The sequence below is a fragment of the Halyomorpha halys genome, unplaced genomic scaffold (genome assembly GCF_000696795.3).
Source record: "Halyomorpha halys isolate HHAL.00 unplaced genomic scaffold, Hhal_1.1 Scaffold493.1, whole genome shotgun sequence".
In the NCBI taxonomy this organism is placed as follows: Eukaryota; Metazoa; Arthropoda; class Insecta; order Hemiptera; family Pentatomidae; genus Halyomorpha; species Halyomorpha halys.
The window spans coordinates 769643-787569 of NW_027111379.1; the positions used below are offsets into that span (position 1 = coordinate 769643).

Sequence of the window (17927 nt, forward strand, 5' to 3'; positions counted from 1 at the left end):
AAAATTTATATATAAGAAGATGGTCAGGGTTGCGGTAAAAAGAGAAACAAAAACAGTTAACAACTATTCATTTTCTGACGTTTCGCCCCACTTTGCAGGGCTTCATCAGGGCTGTTCAAAGGTAAAGATTGATCTGTTCGGCGGTAACCGAATTATATATTTATATAACCGGGTTAATATAAATTTCAGAATATGGATCATACCTATTTAGGATCAATTGGTTTCCACAGTAATAAATTGTGAAAACAATATATTCCTCAGGACAAGCCACCAGGTGTTAGTTTGGTCCCTGCAACACCTAAGAAGTTTAGCGATATCCTACTGCACTAAACATCACCTCGACAAAACCTTCATCAAACCAGTTCTTACCTATGGATCAGAGACCTGAACCTTCGCAAACTTTGAAGAGGAGATTCTTGTCTTTCAGCATATCCACCACAAATTCAGGCCAATTAAGGTTGGTGAGAAAGAACAGGGAAATCTATGCTATGGGGACACAAATATGATGAGACACATCAAGATTGGCCAACTGCATTGGGCTGAGCACATCACCAGAATGCTGGAAGATAAAATTTCAAGAAAGGTGCAAGACAGAAGGCACTACCAGACAAGAGAAAGAGGTAGGCTACGGCTCAGATGGGAGGTATGGGATGGCTGAGACCAGCAGAACACTTATAATTGGAGAGCAATGGCAAAAGATCACAGGGGTGATCTGGCAAAGACTTACTGAGGAGACTTGGTCACTTTGGTCTGTAGTGTCAAGGGGTTAGTCATACATATAGAAAACTGAGTTTATAATCCATTTTAATTAATGCTATTTTTTTCATTATTAGTTCATGAATTCATACATTTAGAAACAAGCATTGCTCTATCCATAACTTGTTTTAAATATGTTTTCTTTTTATTATTATTATTATGAAAAACTGTTATGGTAGCCGAAGTATAATCAGTAACATTAGTAACTTCATTTCAATTTTTTATAATTCAATTTTTGCACTTTTCTTGTAAACATTTCAAGATCTTGATCATGATATCTAAAGAAGTCAGAACATGACCGAATATACTCAGGTGATGGATCCTGAGAAATATAAATTGAAAGCGATCTTGAAAAAAGTTTTCAATGAATTACTAAATATACCAGTTCTTCTTATAAAACAAAAATTCAGTTAAAATGACAAGACTCAGCCAGCAAATACCATATGGTTGTAAAAAAAAAAAGAAAAAAAATACACATTGGTCTTTTGTGTTTATTTTTAAAAAATAGCAAAAAATCAGATCTATTTTTTGTTTACTCTGAATCTGATTCTTCATCATCTGCTTCTTCTAGCCATTTGATAAATGGCGCAACCTAGAACAACCAAATAATTAGAAATGAAACATTTAACATTTTATAAACATAAAATTTTTTAATTATAATACTATGTTCACATACCACTTTCCGGAGTCGTTTACTTTCTTCATTTTCCATCCTAGGTTCATTGTACCATTTCAAGATGGCATCTTCACTAAGAATATCTTTATTGTACAATAAATGGATTAATTTTAAAGTAACGGCTTCAAAATCACTGTGAACTTCAGCTACATCCTGAAAATTACAATGATAATTTTTATTTTTTCTATTAATATAAGACAGATTATAACAACTTCATCACGGAATGATTACTAAAATTAGCAGCATAACCAATCTGATACATGTGAATTTTAATTGAAATAAATATTATTTAGATGAATTTCAGTTTGTTTAATTATCTACTACACACTTAAGTACCATTTTATGATAAAATGAACTTCTAAACAACTTTACTAGATGAATATTGAGAAAAATTGTGATAAGTAAAAGTAAAATATTTGATAATGAGAAAAACATTAATTTTTTAACAATTTTATCTAAAGACATTGTGATGAATTAATTTCTAAAGTTTTTTTTTTAGTAAATAAAATTTGGCAAATTAGGGATTAACATTATTAATAAACTCATCAAATTTAACACAATGAATGACAAATTGAACAAAACAATGGGAATATGAAAAATGTAAGTTATATTAACCTCAATGGCATTTAAACTATCCAGCATTGCATCTTCATTACGAATATAATTTATAAGTAGAGGCATAAAATATTTTAACTTGGCTGCGATCGCATCCCATTTGAATTCATCCTGGAGGGTTAGAATTGCACGGACTACATAATAGTTAACTTCATTCAAAGTTACATTGTAAGCATATCTTGAAGAATTTACTTCCAAAACAAGATTATCACAGGGTAGTTTGTCTTCATACCCTCGAAGAAGGGAATCTACCACTTCACTGAAGAAAACTACAAAGAAAGAATTATCAATAAATAAACAATTGTATAAATAAGAATCTGAATAATAATTAATCACATAAAAATATAGTATAAATTAATATGTGAAATGTAAATTTTAGTGATAAAACAACAAAGGATGAATAAAAAACCACTATATTACTTAGTGTAGGCTCTAATGGCTTTTATTTACTTCAACCAACAAATAAGTTTGTAAAATAACCACTCATAAAACTTACAAAGGTAAAATAACAACACATATTGCTGCTTTACTTGAATAATGGCACATCTGATAAAAAAGTCTTTTTAATTTTCAGCTTGAGGTATTAAATAGATTGTGCCATAGACAGGAGTTAATTTTTAAAAACTAATAGCTTTAGGAAAGTCTGCAGAAGGACTACAGTAAATCAATTAACTGCAGTCTACAGTACTATCTTTGAAATACATCCAATTCTAAGTAAAACCCTTTTGTCAGATATACCAATATTCAAGCAAAGCAGTGATATTAATTATATATATATAAATGATTGGCCGTATTTTTCAAAATATGAAGATAGTCAAGGGAGGGGAGAACAAAAAATAGTTAACAACTATTTATTTTAGTTGTTTTTATACCTATTTAGAGCTGATTAAACTCTACAAAGTGGAGTGAAACATTGGCAAATAAGTAGTTAATTATTTTTATTCTCTTTGACCACACTCCTTACCATCTACTGCATATTATTATTAGAATTTAATAATGTAGATTATTAATTTTTACAAATTGATTATTTAATCACAAATAATAAAAAACTAAAAAGAAAATCTTGTAAAACAAGCAGACCAAATTAATAAGTTAATAATCATATCAAAGCTAATGCAAGGAATATCAATAAAAAAAATAAAAGATACGCAAAGAAAACAGTATCTACTTTCTTGAGGACAATACCTGTTCTAAAATTAAATTAAAGTACCTATTAAAAAAAAAAAAAAAATTAAGTAGTTTAAATAAAGCATTAAAAACTACAAATAATATTTCAGCAATTGAATAGCATATAGTTTTTTAAAAAAATAATGTGAATAAAACTACTAATTGTTATGATTTTATTGAGGTAGCTGATGAAAAAGGTGCATTTACAGACAAAAGCCTTTTTTTTCATTCCTCGATATCTATTTTGGTATAAAAGTTTCAAAGCAGTATGATTTTTTAAGGTTTGTAGAACTGATTGAATGAGATAAGTTTACAGACCTTTTTCTAAAGAATAATTTAGTTAGTATTTTCTGTCTTGTTTTTATGGGCTATTTACAATAAAATATTGAAAAACTGCTGAACGTCTTAGAAAAAACATTTTTAAAATTGTCCGATCCTGATAATAGGAAGTAGAAAATAAATCAAGTGAAAAGCCTGAAAGAAAAGTGCTATCAATCAAAGACTGACTAAATCAGCCGCCATGTTCTAAAGAGCTGATGCTCTTACTTTCTGTAAATATTTACTTAAAACCTTAAAAAGCAGGGCGCCACACTCCTGTCTAACCTGGCCCAAACCGTTCTTAAAAAAAATTGTGTATTTGTACCTGATGATACATTAAAGTAATGTTTGTTTGATCTATTTTCTCTTAGTTATAGCTATTGAAAATTTATTTTGTATGGTTCATAGAAAAAGAGCATTCGACCCACTTCTTTTTATGATATAAAACCGACTGTTAACCTGAAGTAAAGCTTTCCTAACCTAAGGAACAGTTTTTGAATACCCTTTTTCTAGCTACTGTCTCAATTGGAAGATTGAAAATGAAGAAAACTTTCACTGTTCAGTTCTTTTTCACTGTTTTAGAGGCTTAAAGGTTTATTTTTTATTAATATCCTAATAATAATATTGTTCAACTAGAATGAAATAGATATTACTAACTAACTATATTAGGCAAAAAAGAACCAATTCGTAAAAATATATTATTGTTCCTTATGAATCACTCCATGTTTTGCAGAAAAAATCCAGCCAAACACTCACATGTTTATATCTATGAACTGACATGAAAGCATTGAACCTACAAACGTTTTGGGTTGTCTATCTTTATATAAAATAAAAGTCTTTTAATGTAATGTTAGTTGAACTTTTTTTTTATATCAGTATCGATTACTATACAGATAGTTTTATTTGTAAATTATTTATGGGCATTTAACTAAAAATCCATTTTTTCCGGTCAGTTAATTTATAATTTATTTACATTATCAGTCTATATTACCTATCTGTCAATACAGACAGAATATTAGGATGCCTCTACATGTTCACCAAACAATGGTCAAATAACGCATGTATAAGTATGCGGATGGGTTATTTAGATTGGCCGGCCCAAGTTATTGCCTGATTAGCAGCCAACCCATCAGGGATAAGTTTTTGGACACAAATCAAAGAGAGCTTGTGCTGCATCCATACGTTTGATTTTAGTTTGCATTGTTTTAGAACTGCCAACAGATGATTATTTGTGCTCTCTGTGTTTTAATTTCCCCCACCTTTTGATTCAATAGTAAACTCTGGTTTAAGATTGTATATTGTAAAATTCTATCAATTTGGTGTAAATACATTTTTTCAAATCTTGTTAATTAACTATAGCAGTTTATCTATTATATAACATAGCACAAAAATATATTTATAAAGACATTATATGTTAAGTCATTATATTAAAAGGCTTCTTATAAACATTCTAGAACGAAGGTTGAATTTATAGGTTATGTAGTAATATTTATATGAATTGTTATCATCTATGACCGACATTGCTGGTAATTACATTTCCTTTCATTTCGCCTGTCTTTATTTTGTTCCGAAAATATAGTGAATTGAATTTAATAGATAAATAAATACATAAACAAAATAACAAAACAAACATGTAAATACCGACATTTGTTGCTTCCATTGTTTACCAAGCATTTATACAAGTTTTGGATTTGCGGCAAGTGCCAAACCTGTATGTCCAGCATATTGGTTTGAAGATAAAAAAAAAAGAAAAGAGATAAGTAAATTAAATGAATGAAAATTATGTAATAAAAAAAGTTTGATTTGTTATCAAATTATTCCAGATGTCAATTTCAAAACACTTCATATTTCAATAAGCAATGGGAAAAGATCAGAAAAAATAAGTAAAAAAGATTGAGTAGACCAATAATCGTTTTTGTTTATTGACTGTAATGAAAATGCCTTCCAAGAATTCTTTTTCCAAGTCCAATTATGAATAAGAGGTAAAGGAATTAAAGATATACTTATTTTCGAGGAAGGTGTATATAGAAACAAAAGGAAAATTTTAAAAATTAATTAAATGTTTCTATTGTATTCAATGTGGTATGATAAGTCCGATAATTAACATCACTTAATTGATATTTACAGATTGTATAAAATTAAATCTGATGATAAAAAATAATTATAAAACATAGTTTTGTTAGTTAAATTGTAATTAAAAATGAAACAATGAGATGAAGAGCTGAAATTACATTAATTAAAATACATAAAGATTTGTGATTGAAAACAATCAAATAAAGAATAAAATTACACAAAAGTCAAATATGATAAAAGCAAAAAAAAAAAATAATAATAATAAAATAATACAGCAAAATATTCAAGATACTATCTAACAAATAATTCATAATATAAATTACAGATTGAATAAAAATAAATGTACAAAACAAAAATAAATAAATTTAAAAATAAAATAAAAATAAGTTTTTCCCAGGAAAATAGACGATGAGACAAAGATGACACAATCTTGTTTACTTGTTGCTTTCTGATCTTCGTACCTCCAGCTATTTGAATAAAAACTAATCCATCTTAGTACAGTTTATAATAACAGTTGATATTAAACATTTCATATGTTTTAGTAAAATGAAGAGTTAGTAGCTTTTGGATTATGTGTACTATGATTCTAAAGCAAAGATAATCATATCAGTGTTTAAAATTTAAAAGTGTTTAGCAATAATGGAGTTTTATAGTAAAAGGATTTTTTTTAATTACCTAGGATTTCTAAAGTAAATTCATTAACCTTTATTTCATAAAGAAGACTTTCGTTATTATATGTTTACTCCATAGCTTAAGTTTACACATTATCATTCAAGTTGCTTAATTTTTCTTAGCTGCCTAATTTTTATAGCGATTAAATGTATAATACCTTCTTAAGCACAAATAAATTCTACTGAAAATATCCTAAATGATAATTTTTTAATTAATGTTAAGTTTTGAGAGAAAATTTGAACTAATAATTAAGGGTTAATTGTCCTAACTGAAAATGTGAATTAAGGATCGCATAAGAAGAAAAAGTTTGCTGTGAAAGTATGTCCTTTAACAATTTATTTAGGAGATATTATTGCTTAATGAAGAATTCCATTATTATTATGTGATTGCTCCTTATCTTAAGTTTACGCATTATCTTTCAAGTTGCTTAATTTTTTTTAGCTGCCTAATTTTTATAGTTATTAAATGTATTAAACCTTCTAAAGCACTAATAAATTTTGCTGAATATATCCTAAATGATAAATTTTTAATTAATGTTAAGTTTTTAGAGAAAATTTTAACAAAGGGTTAATTGTCGTAACTTAAAAAATGAATTAAAGATCTCGAAACTACAAAAAAGTTTACCGTGAAAGCATGTCCTTTAATGCTTTAATTAGGAGATATTTATGTCAAAGTACTTTCATTTTTATGAATTAATACTGTCACATTGAGCATTAAGATAAGTTTCGGTATCTTTTTTCCAAAACAGCAATAGCCGAACGGCTCATATGTGTCATTGTTTGTCAAGTATCCTTTTCATAAAGAATTATGTTCATTGACAGGGCTTGCATTGACTTTTTGTTTAATGTTACTACAAACAAAAAGATACAGTAGTATAAGATCTGGAGAGCTTGTAAATTTTTTTTGTATTGCGAATTAAATTGTAATCTATACTCATATTAAAATGTTTGAAATTCTGATGGATTTGTGAGTTTCAAAATCAACATTATTTCTTTTAACTACTATTAAAATTTATAAAAATGTTACTATGGGATCACATGTATGGACGATTAACTTTATGTGAATTAGAAGAAGGGTCCTAGTTGTAGTCAAGAAGAAAAAAAAACTAGTTTCAATTATTTATTAACGGCCAAAATTTCACCCCACACAGCAGGGCTTTTGTGAATGGTGTAGGTGTAGTCTAATAAAATGATTTGTTATACCCAAAAATTAATAAGTATACACCAACACTAATCACAATTGCTCTCATGAAGACCAGCAGTGTGGTTCAAAACATTGGCAAATAATAAAGAGTTGAAAATATTTTTAATTTTTCTTTACCATAATCAGGAATATCTTCTCCTAATTAGATCAGAGGGGCAAGGGTTATAGGGTCTTAATCCTCCAGCTAGGACCCATCATCTTGAATTTAACCCTTTCCTGCAGAAAAACAATATAGATGAAACTCCAAAAACCATTATAATTCAATAATGTTGTTAAAAATTTACCCGAGTATTATAGAATGTAGTATCCATTCCTAATGATTCTAGAAAAAATACTCGACAACAGAAAATTATATTTTCCAAAATTTTTATATAAAATTATCTAAGAAATTAAAAACAACTCTCCACACTACAAGAAAAAAAAATTAAATAAGTAATTAAAGAAAAAAAATCATGATTTTACCATTAGTATCTTCTTGAAGCAAAGATTCCTTATCAGATATGTGCCCTTCACTCTCTGAGCAGGTGTCACTATCGTCTGCTCTAGTTTCTAATTTTAATCCATAATATTTCTTCGCTATGGGATAAATATCTGAGTCAGAATCTGATCCTGCTTCTGTTTCTTCATTCTGGTAAGCAAATGCTTTAGGACCGTAATTTTCTTTCTCATCTTCTATAATAAACAAAAGATTTAACAATTTGTTCATATAAAAATATTATTTACAGTAACGAATAGTTACTTAAATTTTTTATAAAATGAAAAAAAATGTTAATAGTGTCAACATGAACTAACAAATCATTTATATATTTTGCCTTTTACATCTATAGCATTAAAAAAAAAGAAGCTCAAGTGATCAGGATGAAACCATAACTGAGGCATTCAATGTTAAGGGAAGGCTTCAACAAATTGAAGGTAGTTCTAAAAATAATCATTTATACAGATTTTATACCATTTGTAAGGGTTAAGTATAATAAGTTTGTGTTTATATTGGGCATTTTTTATTTTAAACCATCAATATCTATTTTAATGATTTGATCTTATATCTATTTTAACATTATTTGAAACCAATATAAATAGAATTATAAATAAATATAGAAACTTTCCGCTTATAATTGTTGGGGAAGCTAACTGTTGTTTTTCTGATCTTAATTAGGGTGAGGAGCCTTTATTCGAAAAAAGCTATTTAAATCATGAAAGGAAAAGTTTAGATAAAGCATCCAACCAAATAATGCAAACCGCTAAAAATTTTAATTTAATTAAATTTTCTGGAAACAAAGTGTATACAACAAGGAAACCATGATTTGACCTCTATGTGTTCTCCTTGACGATATTAGAAAACTAAAAAGAGACTTGAGAAGAAACCTTAAAACTGCCAAGGAACTGATGCTCTTCCAGAATCTCAATCGGGCTTCCGGCAACACAGAGGCTGCTTGGACAATATTTTTGAGTTAAGCGCCCACTCGCAAATCAATTTAATGAAACATGCATGTACTGCTTACTATATATTTGTAGATTTTCGAAGAGCATTTGATTCAGTCTCGCATTCTAAACTCTGGAGCAAACTTTTCTCAATGGGAATAAGTGGCAAATACATTAGAATGCTCGAAGATTTGAGTAATAATGAACTATGCATGTAAAATGAAGAAACCATTTGAGTGACCCAACTGAAATTATTGAGAGTGTTCTCCAGGGAGATATATTAAGCCCCTTATTATTCTCTTTATTTTTCGCGGATATAGACACATTTTTTCAAAGAAATGGGGTGCTTGGAATGAGGATATCGCTATACTAAGAAATTATAACCCTTATTTACACAGATGATTTGGTCTGGATTGGAGATTCGGTCACCGATGTCCAACCGAAACTAAATACTTTAAGTAAATACTACAAATTAAATTCCTTGACATAGAAAAAACAAAATTGTTAAAAACTTATAGGGGTAGGCCTAAAAGAGGCAAAAGGGTGTATTTTGAGGGGAGTATTATTGTATTGTGAGGTGTATTTTGAGTCGAAGAAGTACGAGGGTGGTTTGAAAAGTTCTCAGAATGTACTAGAAAGAAGTGTCATAACTCGGTGGAACTGCTTTTATTTTTCAACTTCTCCCTGTCTCCCTGTAGACTAATGCATTTGGGCCAGCAATGTTCCAATGCCTTGATCCCATCTCGAAAATGATATTCCTCCAGGCCTGCAAAATACCTCACCAATTCTGCAGTCAGTTCTTCCGTTGTAGGAAATCTCCATCTACCTAGGAAAATTTTCAGCTTGGGGAAGAGATGAAAGTCTGATGGTGCCAAATCAGGTGAATGTGGCAACAATTTGTACCTCAGCTCATGAAGTTTTGCCATGGTAATAGCACTTGTGTGTGGGAGGCGTTATCCTAATGAAAAATTACTTTTTTCCTTCCCAAACCAGGCCTTTTTTCGTGTATCTTTTCCTGTAGTTGGTCTAGGAGGATTGCATAGTATTGCTCCATAATTGTTTGTCCAGTAGGAAGATAATCTATCAGCAGAATGTCTTTTGCATCCCAGAAAACTGAGGCCATGACCATTCCAGCAGAATGTACTGCCTTTGCTATCTTTGGTGGTGGTGACTCAGCATGTTTCCACTGCTTTGACTGCTGTTTTGTCTCTAGACATCCACACAATCCACTAGAGCAGTGGATCCAAGTTTCATCTGTAGTTACATACCAGCACAAAAAATCTTGTTGGTTGTGCTGAAAACGGGCCAAATTTTGTTTGTACATTTCCAGTTTGGTGCATTTATGGAGCATGGCTGGAGAGCCACGGCACCCATCTTGCGAATAATTTTTTCATTCCCAATGCTTCAGTTAAATGTGATATACTCGTTTAGATGACATCCCTACAGCTTCAGCAATCTCACGCACTTTCAGTCGACGATCCTCCATGATCTTTTTATGCACTTTTGTGATCAATTCTGAGGTCGTAGCACTTTTTGGCCGTCCACCACGCAGATCATCATCTAAGCTCTCCCGACCAAATTTAAACTCGCTGGTCCACTTGGCAACAGTTGAATATGAAGAAGCTGAATGTAAAAAAAGTTGAAAGAAGCCCCCAATGTGTTCTGAAAGTCGGCATGAATTTCCACCTTTCTTTACAAAGAACTTAATCACTGCTCGAATCTCAGATTTTTCCATTGTCTCAAATCACTACACATAAAACAATAACAAAGAGTCGTCACTACCACTCACACCACGTGTTCACTCACAAAGGATGTGTGATTATTGCGCAGGAACCTCATTGGTGACATCAAGCAGTGATTCCGAGAACTTTTCAAACCACCCTCATACCTGAATATAAATATCTTGATAAAGCTTTTAGTTCCTCAGGACTCTTTAAAGCAAATAGTATCGAAAAGCAACTCAAGCATAGGGGCGGTACTAAGTACCTGCACGAAGGCTAAAATAATCTTGTGGGATGCCAGGCAGAAGCTTTATGAGTCAATTGAGTTGAGTATGCTGCACCTATTTGAGCCTCGAAGCACATAGAGAAAAATATAGAAGTGAGGTACTACAAGCGACTACGATTCAATGATCCGGTAAGTATCAAAATTAGACTAGGAGAGATCTTGGATAGATATAGGGAATTAGTCAAAGATAAAGACCTCCTGTTATTACATGAATCGACCTATAACCCGTGGTACAGTAGGGTCTTCATTAAAACACCAAATACTCCTCAAAGCTACCTAAAAATGAGCTGCCTCATAGCTTACTTGAGAATAATTGCCCAACTATGACTATCCAGTAAAAATGCAATTAATCTTAAAGTCGGTCCGCACAAATATATTTTAGAACCACAGAAGCTATGTTCTGCTTGTACAATACTACAATGGAGGATTGTTTCCATTTCTTAACATATACATAAAGAACTCAATCTGATACTAAGAAACTAAGCTATATTAACTAAAACCAGTTGTATGAATTTTTGTCTGTACCCTCACAATCAGATCTTAAACTTCTTTTTATATATGTAACACAAAGCCTTATGCTTAGAGCAGGATACCTATCTTCACAATAAGATGTATAGTTTTTTGTTTCTTTTATTTTATTAAGTAAATAATGTCGTTTTTGTTCTGTTTTTCACTCTGACTAATGTAGATAATCCCAGTTTGGGTTTACTTTTTGTTTTTAGCTTGCATAATAAGAAAATAGTTTGTTGATTGTTATTATTATTATTATCATTTAATTATTATTACAATCATTGTTAAATTATATACTTTACAGGCTAACTCTATTTGTGCAGGGGTTGCCCTATAAGCAAATAAATAAATTATTATTATTAAGGTGATTCCTAAATCCTGTTAACGTATCAGCCATAATTATCCCAAGCCAAGAGGGTCTTCTGACCACAGATTCAATCAAAGGATGATGATATAACAGAATAAATAAATTATTAATATGTAATTATTATTTTAAAATAATAATTATTTATAGTCCATAACTTGACTCTAATCTGGGTTTGGGAGTTAAGGGTTCAAAGCCTTACCCATTGAGCTACTCCACTCCTTTCATAAAAACTAGACCAAACTACTTCCTTCATAGATGAAAACAGTGTTTTTCCACTTTTAGTTGTATAATTTTCCATTGAAAACTATAACGCTTATCAAATTAGCAACTGAAGCATGTAGTATAATTTTAATTTTAATTCGAACACTATTTGTGAATCGAGGTTCCTTCTAGTTAGAAGCTTCAAGAGGTTTTTAACAATACATAATATATTTTACATAAACAGATTTATTATAAAAGCACAACTTAATTAAATAGGTTACTCACCTCCTAAAGGTCTCTCGGACTGGAGCCTCATGTTTTCAACCACTTTATCTCTACCAATAACAACACCAGGCCCAATAATACAGGAGGTCAATTGTGCCCCATTTCTAATGATACATCCTTCACCAATTACACAATAATCAATTTTACATCCTTTCTGGAATTAAAATAAAATATCTTTCATTTCAAAAGACATTACCAAAAACCAAAGTAGAAATATTTAAAAAAATTACCTCAATAGTAACTCTATTAAATACGTGTGAATTTATGATTGAAGCTTTCTCAGATATTTTACAACTTTTTCCAATCACAGAAGACTGAATAACAGTATTTTCACCGACATCACTCCCTCCACCTATTACAACATCTTCAATTAGAGAACAGCCCCTTAAAACAAGACAAAGAAACAAAATTTTGACTTATTTTTAAGGAATATATTTTAAAATATAATCTACCACCAAAAGAAAATTGCTTATACCTAGATAAATTGGACATTTATTCATCAATGAAAAGAAAATTCCACAGAGTAAAATCAAATAATAAAATTAATAACACAGATGAAAATGAACTTAAAAGAGAAATTAAGGGTACAATTCCATTACATGTTCTGGCCAAAGGTTAGAATTCTTTACATACCCACCAATAAGTCAGTATTTAGTTGTTAAAACTAAATTTTTTGAAGTGTGATTTCGAAATTTAGATATAGACAAAACAAGCTCTAGTAGGAAAAAATTCCTACTTTTCATTACTCAACTAATAAGATTAAATATTACAATAAAGAATTACATTTTAAATAATATGTTGTACCACTAATTTCAGAATAATGACAAACTTAATATAAAATATAAAGACAAATCCCTCAAAGGGATGAATAAGAATAAACAAAGAATATAAGGTAATTAAATTAAAATATATATTGATTGATATTTGGCTTTTTACATTAATTAAAATGATTTTTATACAATGTTATGTAAAAGGTTGATAATATCTACTTTATTCTAACATAGTTAGATGGCTGGACTAGTTGATGGATAATTGTTTCGAAATGTTCTCAATTAGCAAATAAAGAAGTAGAAGGGTATTTCTATATATATATATATATATATATATATATATATATAAAATCCCAATGGATCCTTTTCAGAGGAGATCAGAGGTATACTTACTTATAGAATTTTTAATAAGTGAGTATTAGAGTTCTAGCCGCAGAAGCCTGTTATGCAAACTAGTACCGAAATTTATTTTACCATTTAAGTTGTTTATATTTTATAAAATGTGTTTTATGCTTGTGAGCAGACCCAGCTAAGCTTCACAATTACTAGATTTAGAGATATAGATAAATTAATTGAATATAATTGAAAGTTTGATACAAATTGATGAATTTAGTTATTTACACATTGGATTAATGTTTTAATTAATTGCTTAATTAAGTTTACAGTAAATAACTTTATATAAGAATAAATTGTTAAAAAATAGAGAAACTTTAACTCACTTAACCAATCTACACGGAGCTTGGGATTGGTTTAGCACCAAAGGGCACAAACCGGTACTAATTAGAACAGGTATATAAAATAAACGTTTGAAAAGTTTTTATAGTATGTGTTAATTTGAAAACCAATATTTTGCCCTTATAACAACATTAAATCTAAATAGTGGTAATATAGGTGAGTTAAAAGTTTTTTTAGGAGTGAAAAAAAGTTCATATTTGTTTTCATAACCTCAAGAAAGACTTAAATATAAATTTTTGAAAAAATCGGAAAATAAAATTTAAAAATCCTCCAAATAAATTAAGTTAAAAAAATGTTTAGTTTTTAATTTCTTTGAAAAATGGTATTTAAAGGTTTCAGGCAACACTATAAATGAATATCATTTCCTTTTTCACTTACTGAAATCCACACTATGTTTGTTGTTGCTAAAATGTACAAAACCTTTTGGTCATCAACGCCTAATCCACACTATGTTTTTTAGACTTTCATTAAATAAAAAATCATTTTATCATCATTAAATCAGAATAGCCTATAACCTTCCCTGGAGAATCCTGAACATTTAGCAAAAAGCCCCATCACAATTGGATGAACAGTATGGCAGCATACAAAATAACAACAAACAAATATTCATTTTTAAATATAAGATTTTGAATGGAACAGAAATACTCAAGGGCACGATATTAATATTGTGCAACTCAAATAACCTTAAATACTGAACCTCAAATAGAAGATGCCTATTATCGATAATAATCTGGTTCACAAATATTGATAAAGTTATCTAACACAGTAATATAAAATATTATTATAAAAATAGAAACATATCTAACATAATGTTACCAACACGCTCCTCTTAAAACCCGTACCTTCAAACGCTCTCCGGCTCCCTGGATCAACTCAGAAATAAGAAATTTAATGATAAAACGAGATCCTGCCAGAAGACGCTTCAGATGCACCCGAAGTTCAGAGCACTATTCCACCTTTAAGTCTCTCCGAAACCTTACCCAAACATCCTTACGCCGCGCCAAGGAGCAGTACTTTCACAACATCCTATCCCAAGCACCTGATCCTAAATCTAAATGGAAAATCCTCAAGAACCTCTCCGTTATCATTCCTAAATCCTGTCCATAGTAGTCAACTGGATCCAGACGAGCTTAATACTTTCTTTGTTGCTCCTCCTTCTTCAACAACCTCATACGAATTTTCATCTCTTCACATCCCTGACATCCCAATAACTTTTATTTCCTAAATGTTTCTCCAGATGATTTAATCTCAGCAGTCATCAAGTCCAGAACTAACGATTACGGCCCAGACAATGCTCCTGTAAAGATCATCAAACTTTGTCTCCCTGCCTTCCTGCACATTTATAACTTCTCCCTTCAAAATTCCGTTTTTCCCAAAGCCTGGAAGAAAGTCCTCGTCCGACCATTGAACAAAGTTCCTTCTCCTTCATACCCTCCCTTACTATCCTCTACTATTCCTTAACAACCAACAGATTCACTTCTATCCTACAATAAAAAACCTTGGTGTCACCTTTGATCAACACCTCTCCTGGAATAACCATATTTCCCAAATCACACGCAAATCCATAACTGTACTCAAACAATTCCTAAAATTCCGTAATTCTATTCCTCAGAACACTCATCAGCTCCTAGTATCCTCTCTCGTCTTCCCCCACTTCGACTACGGATCCTTGGTATATGGAGGGCTATCTGCAGGACTAGAGTTGAGACTGAAGAGACTCATGAATTGTTTTGTCAGATTTATCTATGGGTTCCCTAGGCGCTCTCAAGTCTCCCGCTGGTATTCCGAGTTGAAGTGGCTCTATCCAACCTCCCGAAGGCAATACCTCCTTGGTGTTTTTCTATTCCAAGTTCTTAACATCAAAAAACCTACCTATATCCTAGATCTCCTCACTCTTCGTTCATCCATCCACTCATTAAACACCAGATCCCATCCGAATGATTTATATATGCCCTCCTATAGAACCACCTTCTTTAGCAAATCCTTCGTCATACGTGCAACCTCCCTCTAGAATTCTCTTCCCATCTCCATTCGCCAGTCCTCATCCATTCTCTCCTTTAAACAACACCTATTCCTTCATTTATTGAATAACCAAACCTCCACATCTTTGTAATCAAATAAATAGGCAGGTATTGATTAACATTATAAACAGTAGTAAAGCCAATATACCAATGTAATTTCATTCTACTATCTGAAAATTTGTAAACGCTCGCCAGATAAAAATCTCACTATATGAACCATGTATTTATTCTTAGGGGACATATGTCACAGAATAAAGTTATTTTTTCATTTTCATTTTCGTTTTACATTAATTTTCAATGTTATCATGTTCAAAATGAACCATTAAAATTAATGTAACAATATTCTAATTAAAATTTGGTTTAATTACTTTAAGAATTCAAAAATAAGGAGAGGATAAAATGAAGATTTGTCAAGGCTGGTCATAGCCATTTTTACTACAATTTTTCTAAAAAATATTTTGAACTTTTTCATATTTATAAACTTACTGTGCTAATGTGACATTATCTTGAACATAAATATTGTTTCGCCTATAAGAGTAGTACTGATCAAGAAACATATCGGGAACCAATGGGTATGTCCACCTATGAATTATGTCATGACTGAAAATAAAATTATACATATTATTTTAAAGAATATAACGAAAATAATTAAATTTAACATGATTTATGGAATACTATTTACCTTATTGAGTGATAATTTTGCCATGATGTAACGCTTGCAGCATATTCTGTTGGAGGAAGAATATAAGTATAAACTGTACTTGCTAAGATTTCTTCATCCATTAACAAACCACGAACAAAGTCATCTCTTGTTTGATAATCAAAATTATCGGAGAAAAGTGGAGGCACTGATAACGAGCATATGGCGACCCTTGTGTCCATTAAATCACACCTTATATCCATTGATTTGTGTTCCAATAACTTTTCCTAGGATTGAACAAAATTAGTGAAGATATGTAAAATTAAATTTAATTCAAAAGTCAGAATAAAGGTATCATACAACAGGTAAGTTAATTTTTGAAGAATCTCTTGAACATCGCTGATGTAACAATAAACGACTTGAGCTTTTGTCAATGGCTAAATATACTTCATCATCTTCTGTTCTAGACTTTTTACCACATTCTTTATATAAAAGAGTCATAGCAAGTCCTTTGTCTGTTTTCTGAATCTTTCTAAGCATTGAGAATTAACAATATAATTATTCAAACAATTTTTTAAAAATATCATTGAGCAAACCTATATATGCTAACATTTACTTGTGTTTTTCAAGAGCTGGCAACACTTTCAAATTTCCTATTAAATTTCCAGTTAACAAAATGAAATCACCTCTTATCAACGCTTTGGAATCGAGATCCCTCATAGCGTCACCTAGTGATCTACAGCCGTCTGAGACAACAACATTTATAGACATACGTCCCCAACATTTGCCTCTATTAAAAAGAAAAAAGTTGAATTTATGGAAAGCAATACATAATATTATAGAAATTTTAACAGATATACTTACTTCAAATATTCTTTTAAACTGTCTGCATGTGCAGAGCAGAAAATAATAACTTCTTGAACATGAGCGGAAGATAAACATTGTAAAGTATAATCCAGAAGAGGAAGATTAACAATAGGCAAGAGGCACTAAAAATTATGTAAAATAATCAATCCAAAATCAAAAACAGTTGAATGAACTATCATAAGAACAATTCTTACTGGGACTGGATATGCTGGTGAAAGATCATCACTATAGGAATCAGCTATGAGAACAGCTTGGATAACATCTTCTTTGGTCACACTATCCACGACAGATCGACCTGTCTTGTTCTGCATTTTTTAAATTATAAAGCTGTTTATTTACAATATAAAAATCTTATTTAGTTGTTAATGACAAGTTAAAATATAAGTCTCAATAAAACATTCTAAACCTAACTAACAGTTGAAATGTTTAAGGGCAACTTCCAAAGAGCTTCAAGTAAGTAGTGTTAACCTTTGTTTTTTTGTTTACAACTTAAATTTATGGGGGACATTACAGTACATTTTCTGAAATATCTGATATAAGTTATGACATTAAATACCAATCCTATACTAAATGGGTAAGTTGGGAGTACAATATATTTTTAAATAAATTAGTTCATTTCTTTCTG

At 30.5% G+C, this 17927-nt stretch overlaps 1 protein-coding gene across 2 annotated transcripts; it reads right to left on the reverse strand.

Annotated features, from left to right (window-relative positions):
• Nucleotides 1-1227: 1227 nt before the first annotated feature.
• Nucleotides 1228-17746, reverse strand: eIF2Bepsilon (eukaryotic translation initiation factor 2B subunit epsilon). 2 transcript variants are annotated; one of them, XM_014425030.3, is made up of 12 exons: nucleotides 17497-17745; nucleotides 17300-17424; nucleotides 17052-17225; nucleotides 16796-16967; nucleotides 16478-16722; nucleotides 16282-16395; nucleotides 12500-12653; nucleotides 12270-12423; nucleotides 7943-8152; nucleotides 2048-2316; nucleotides 1433-1585; nucleotides 1228-1348 (listed from the first exon to the last, which is right to left on the reverse strand). In XM_014425030.3, exons 1-12 carry the CDS (start codon nucleotides 17611-17613, stop codon nucleotides 1289-1291), a joined length of 1947 nt encoding a protein of 648 aa, XP_014280516.1. In that variant the 5' UTR covers nucleotides 17614-17745; the 3' UTR covers nucleotides 1228-1288. The 2 variants fall into 2 exon arrangements, with proteins under 2 accessions (XP_014280516.1, XP_066905482.1); XM_067049381.1 differs by lacking the exons at nucleotides 1228-1348; nucleotides 1433-1585; nucleotides 2048-2316 and adding an exon at nucleotides 5882-6072 and having other exon boundaries at nucleotides 17497-17746.
• Between the last annotated feature and the right edge of the window lie 181 nt (nucleotides 17747-17927).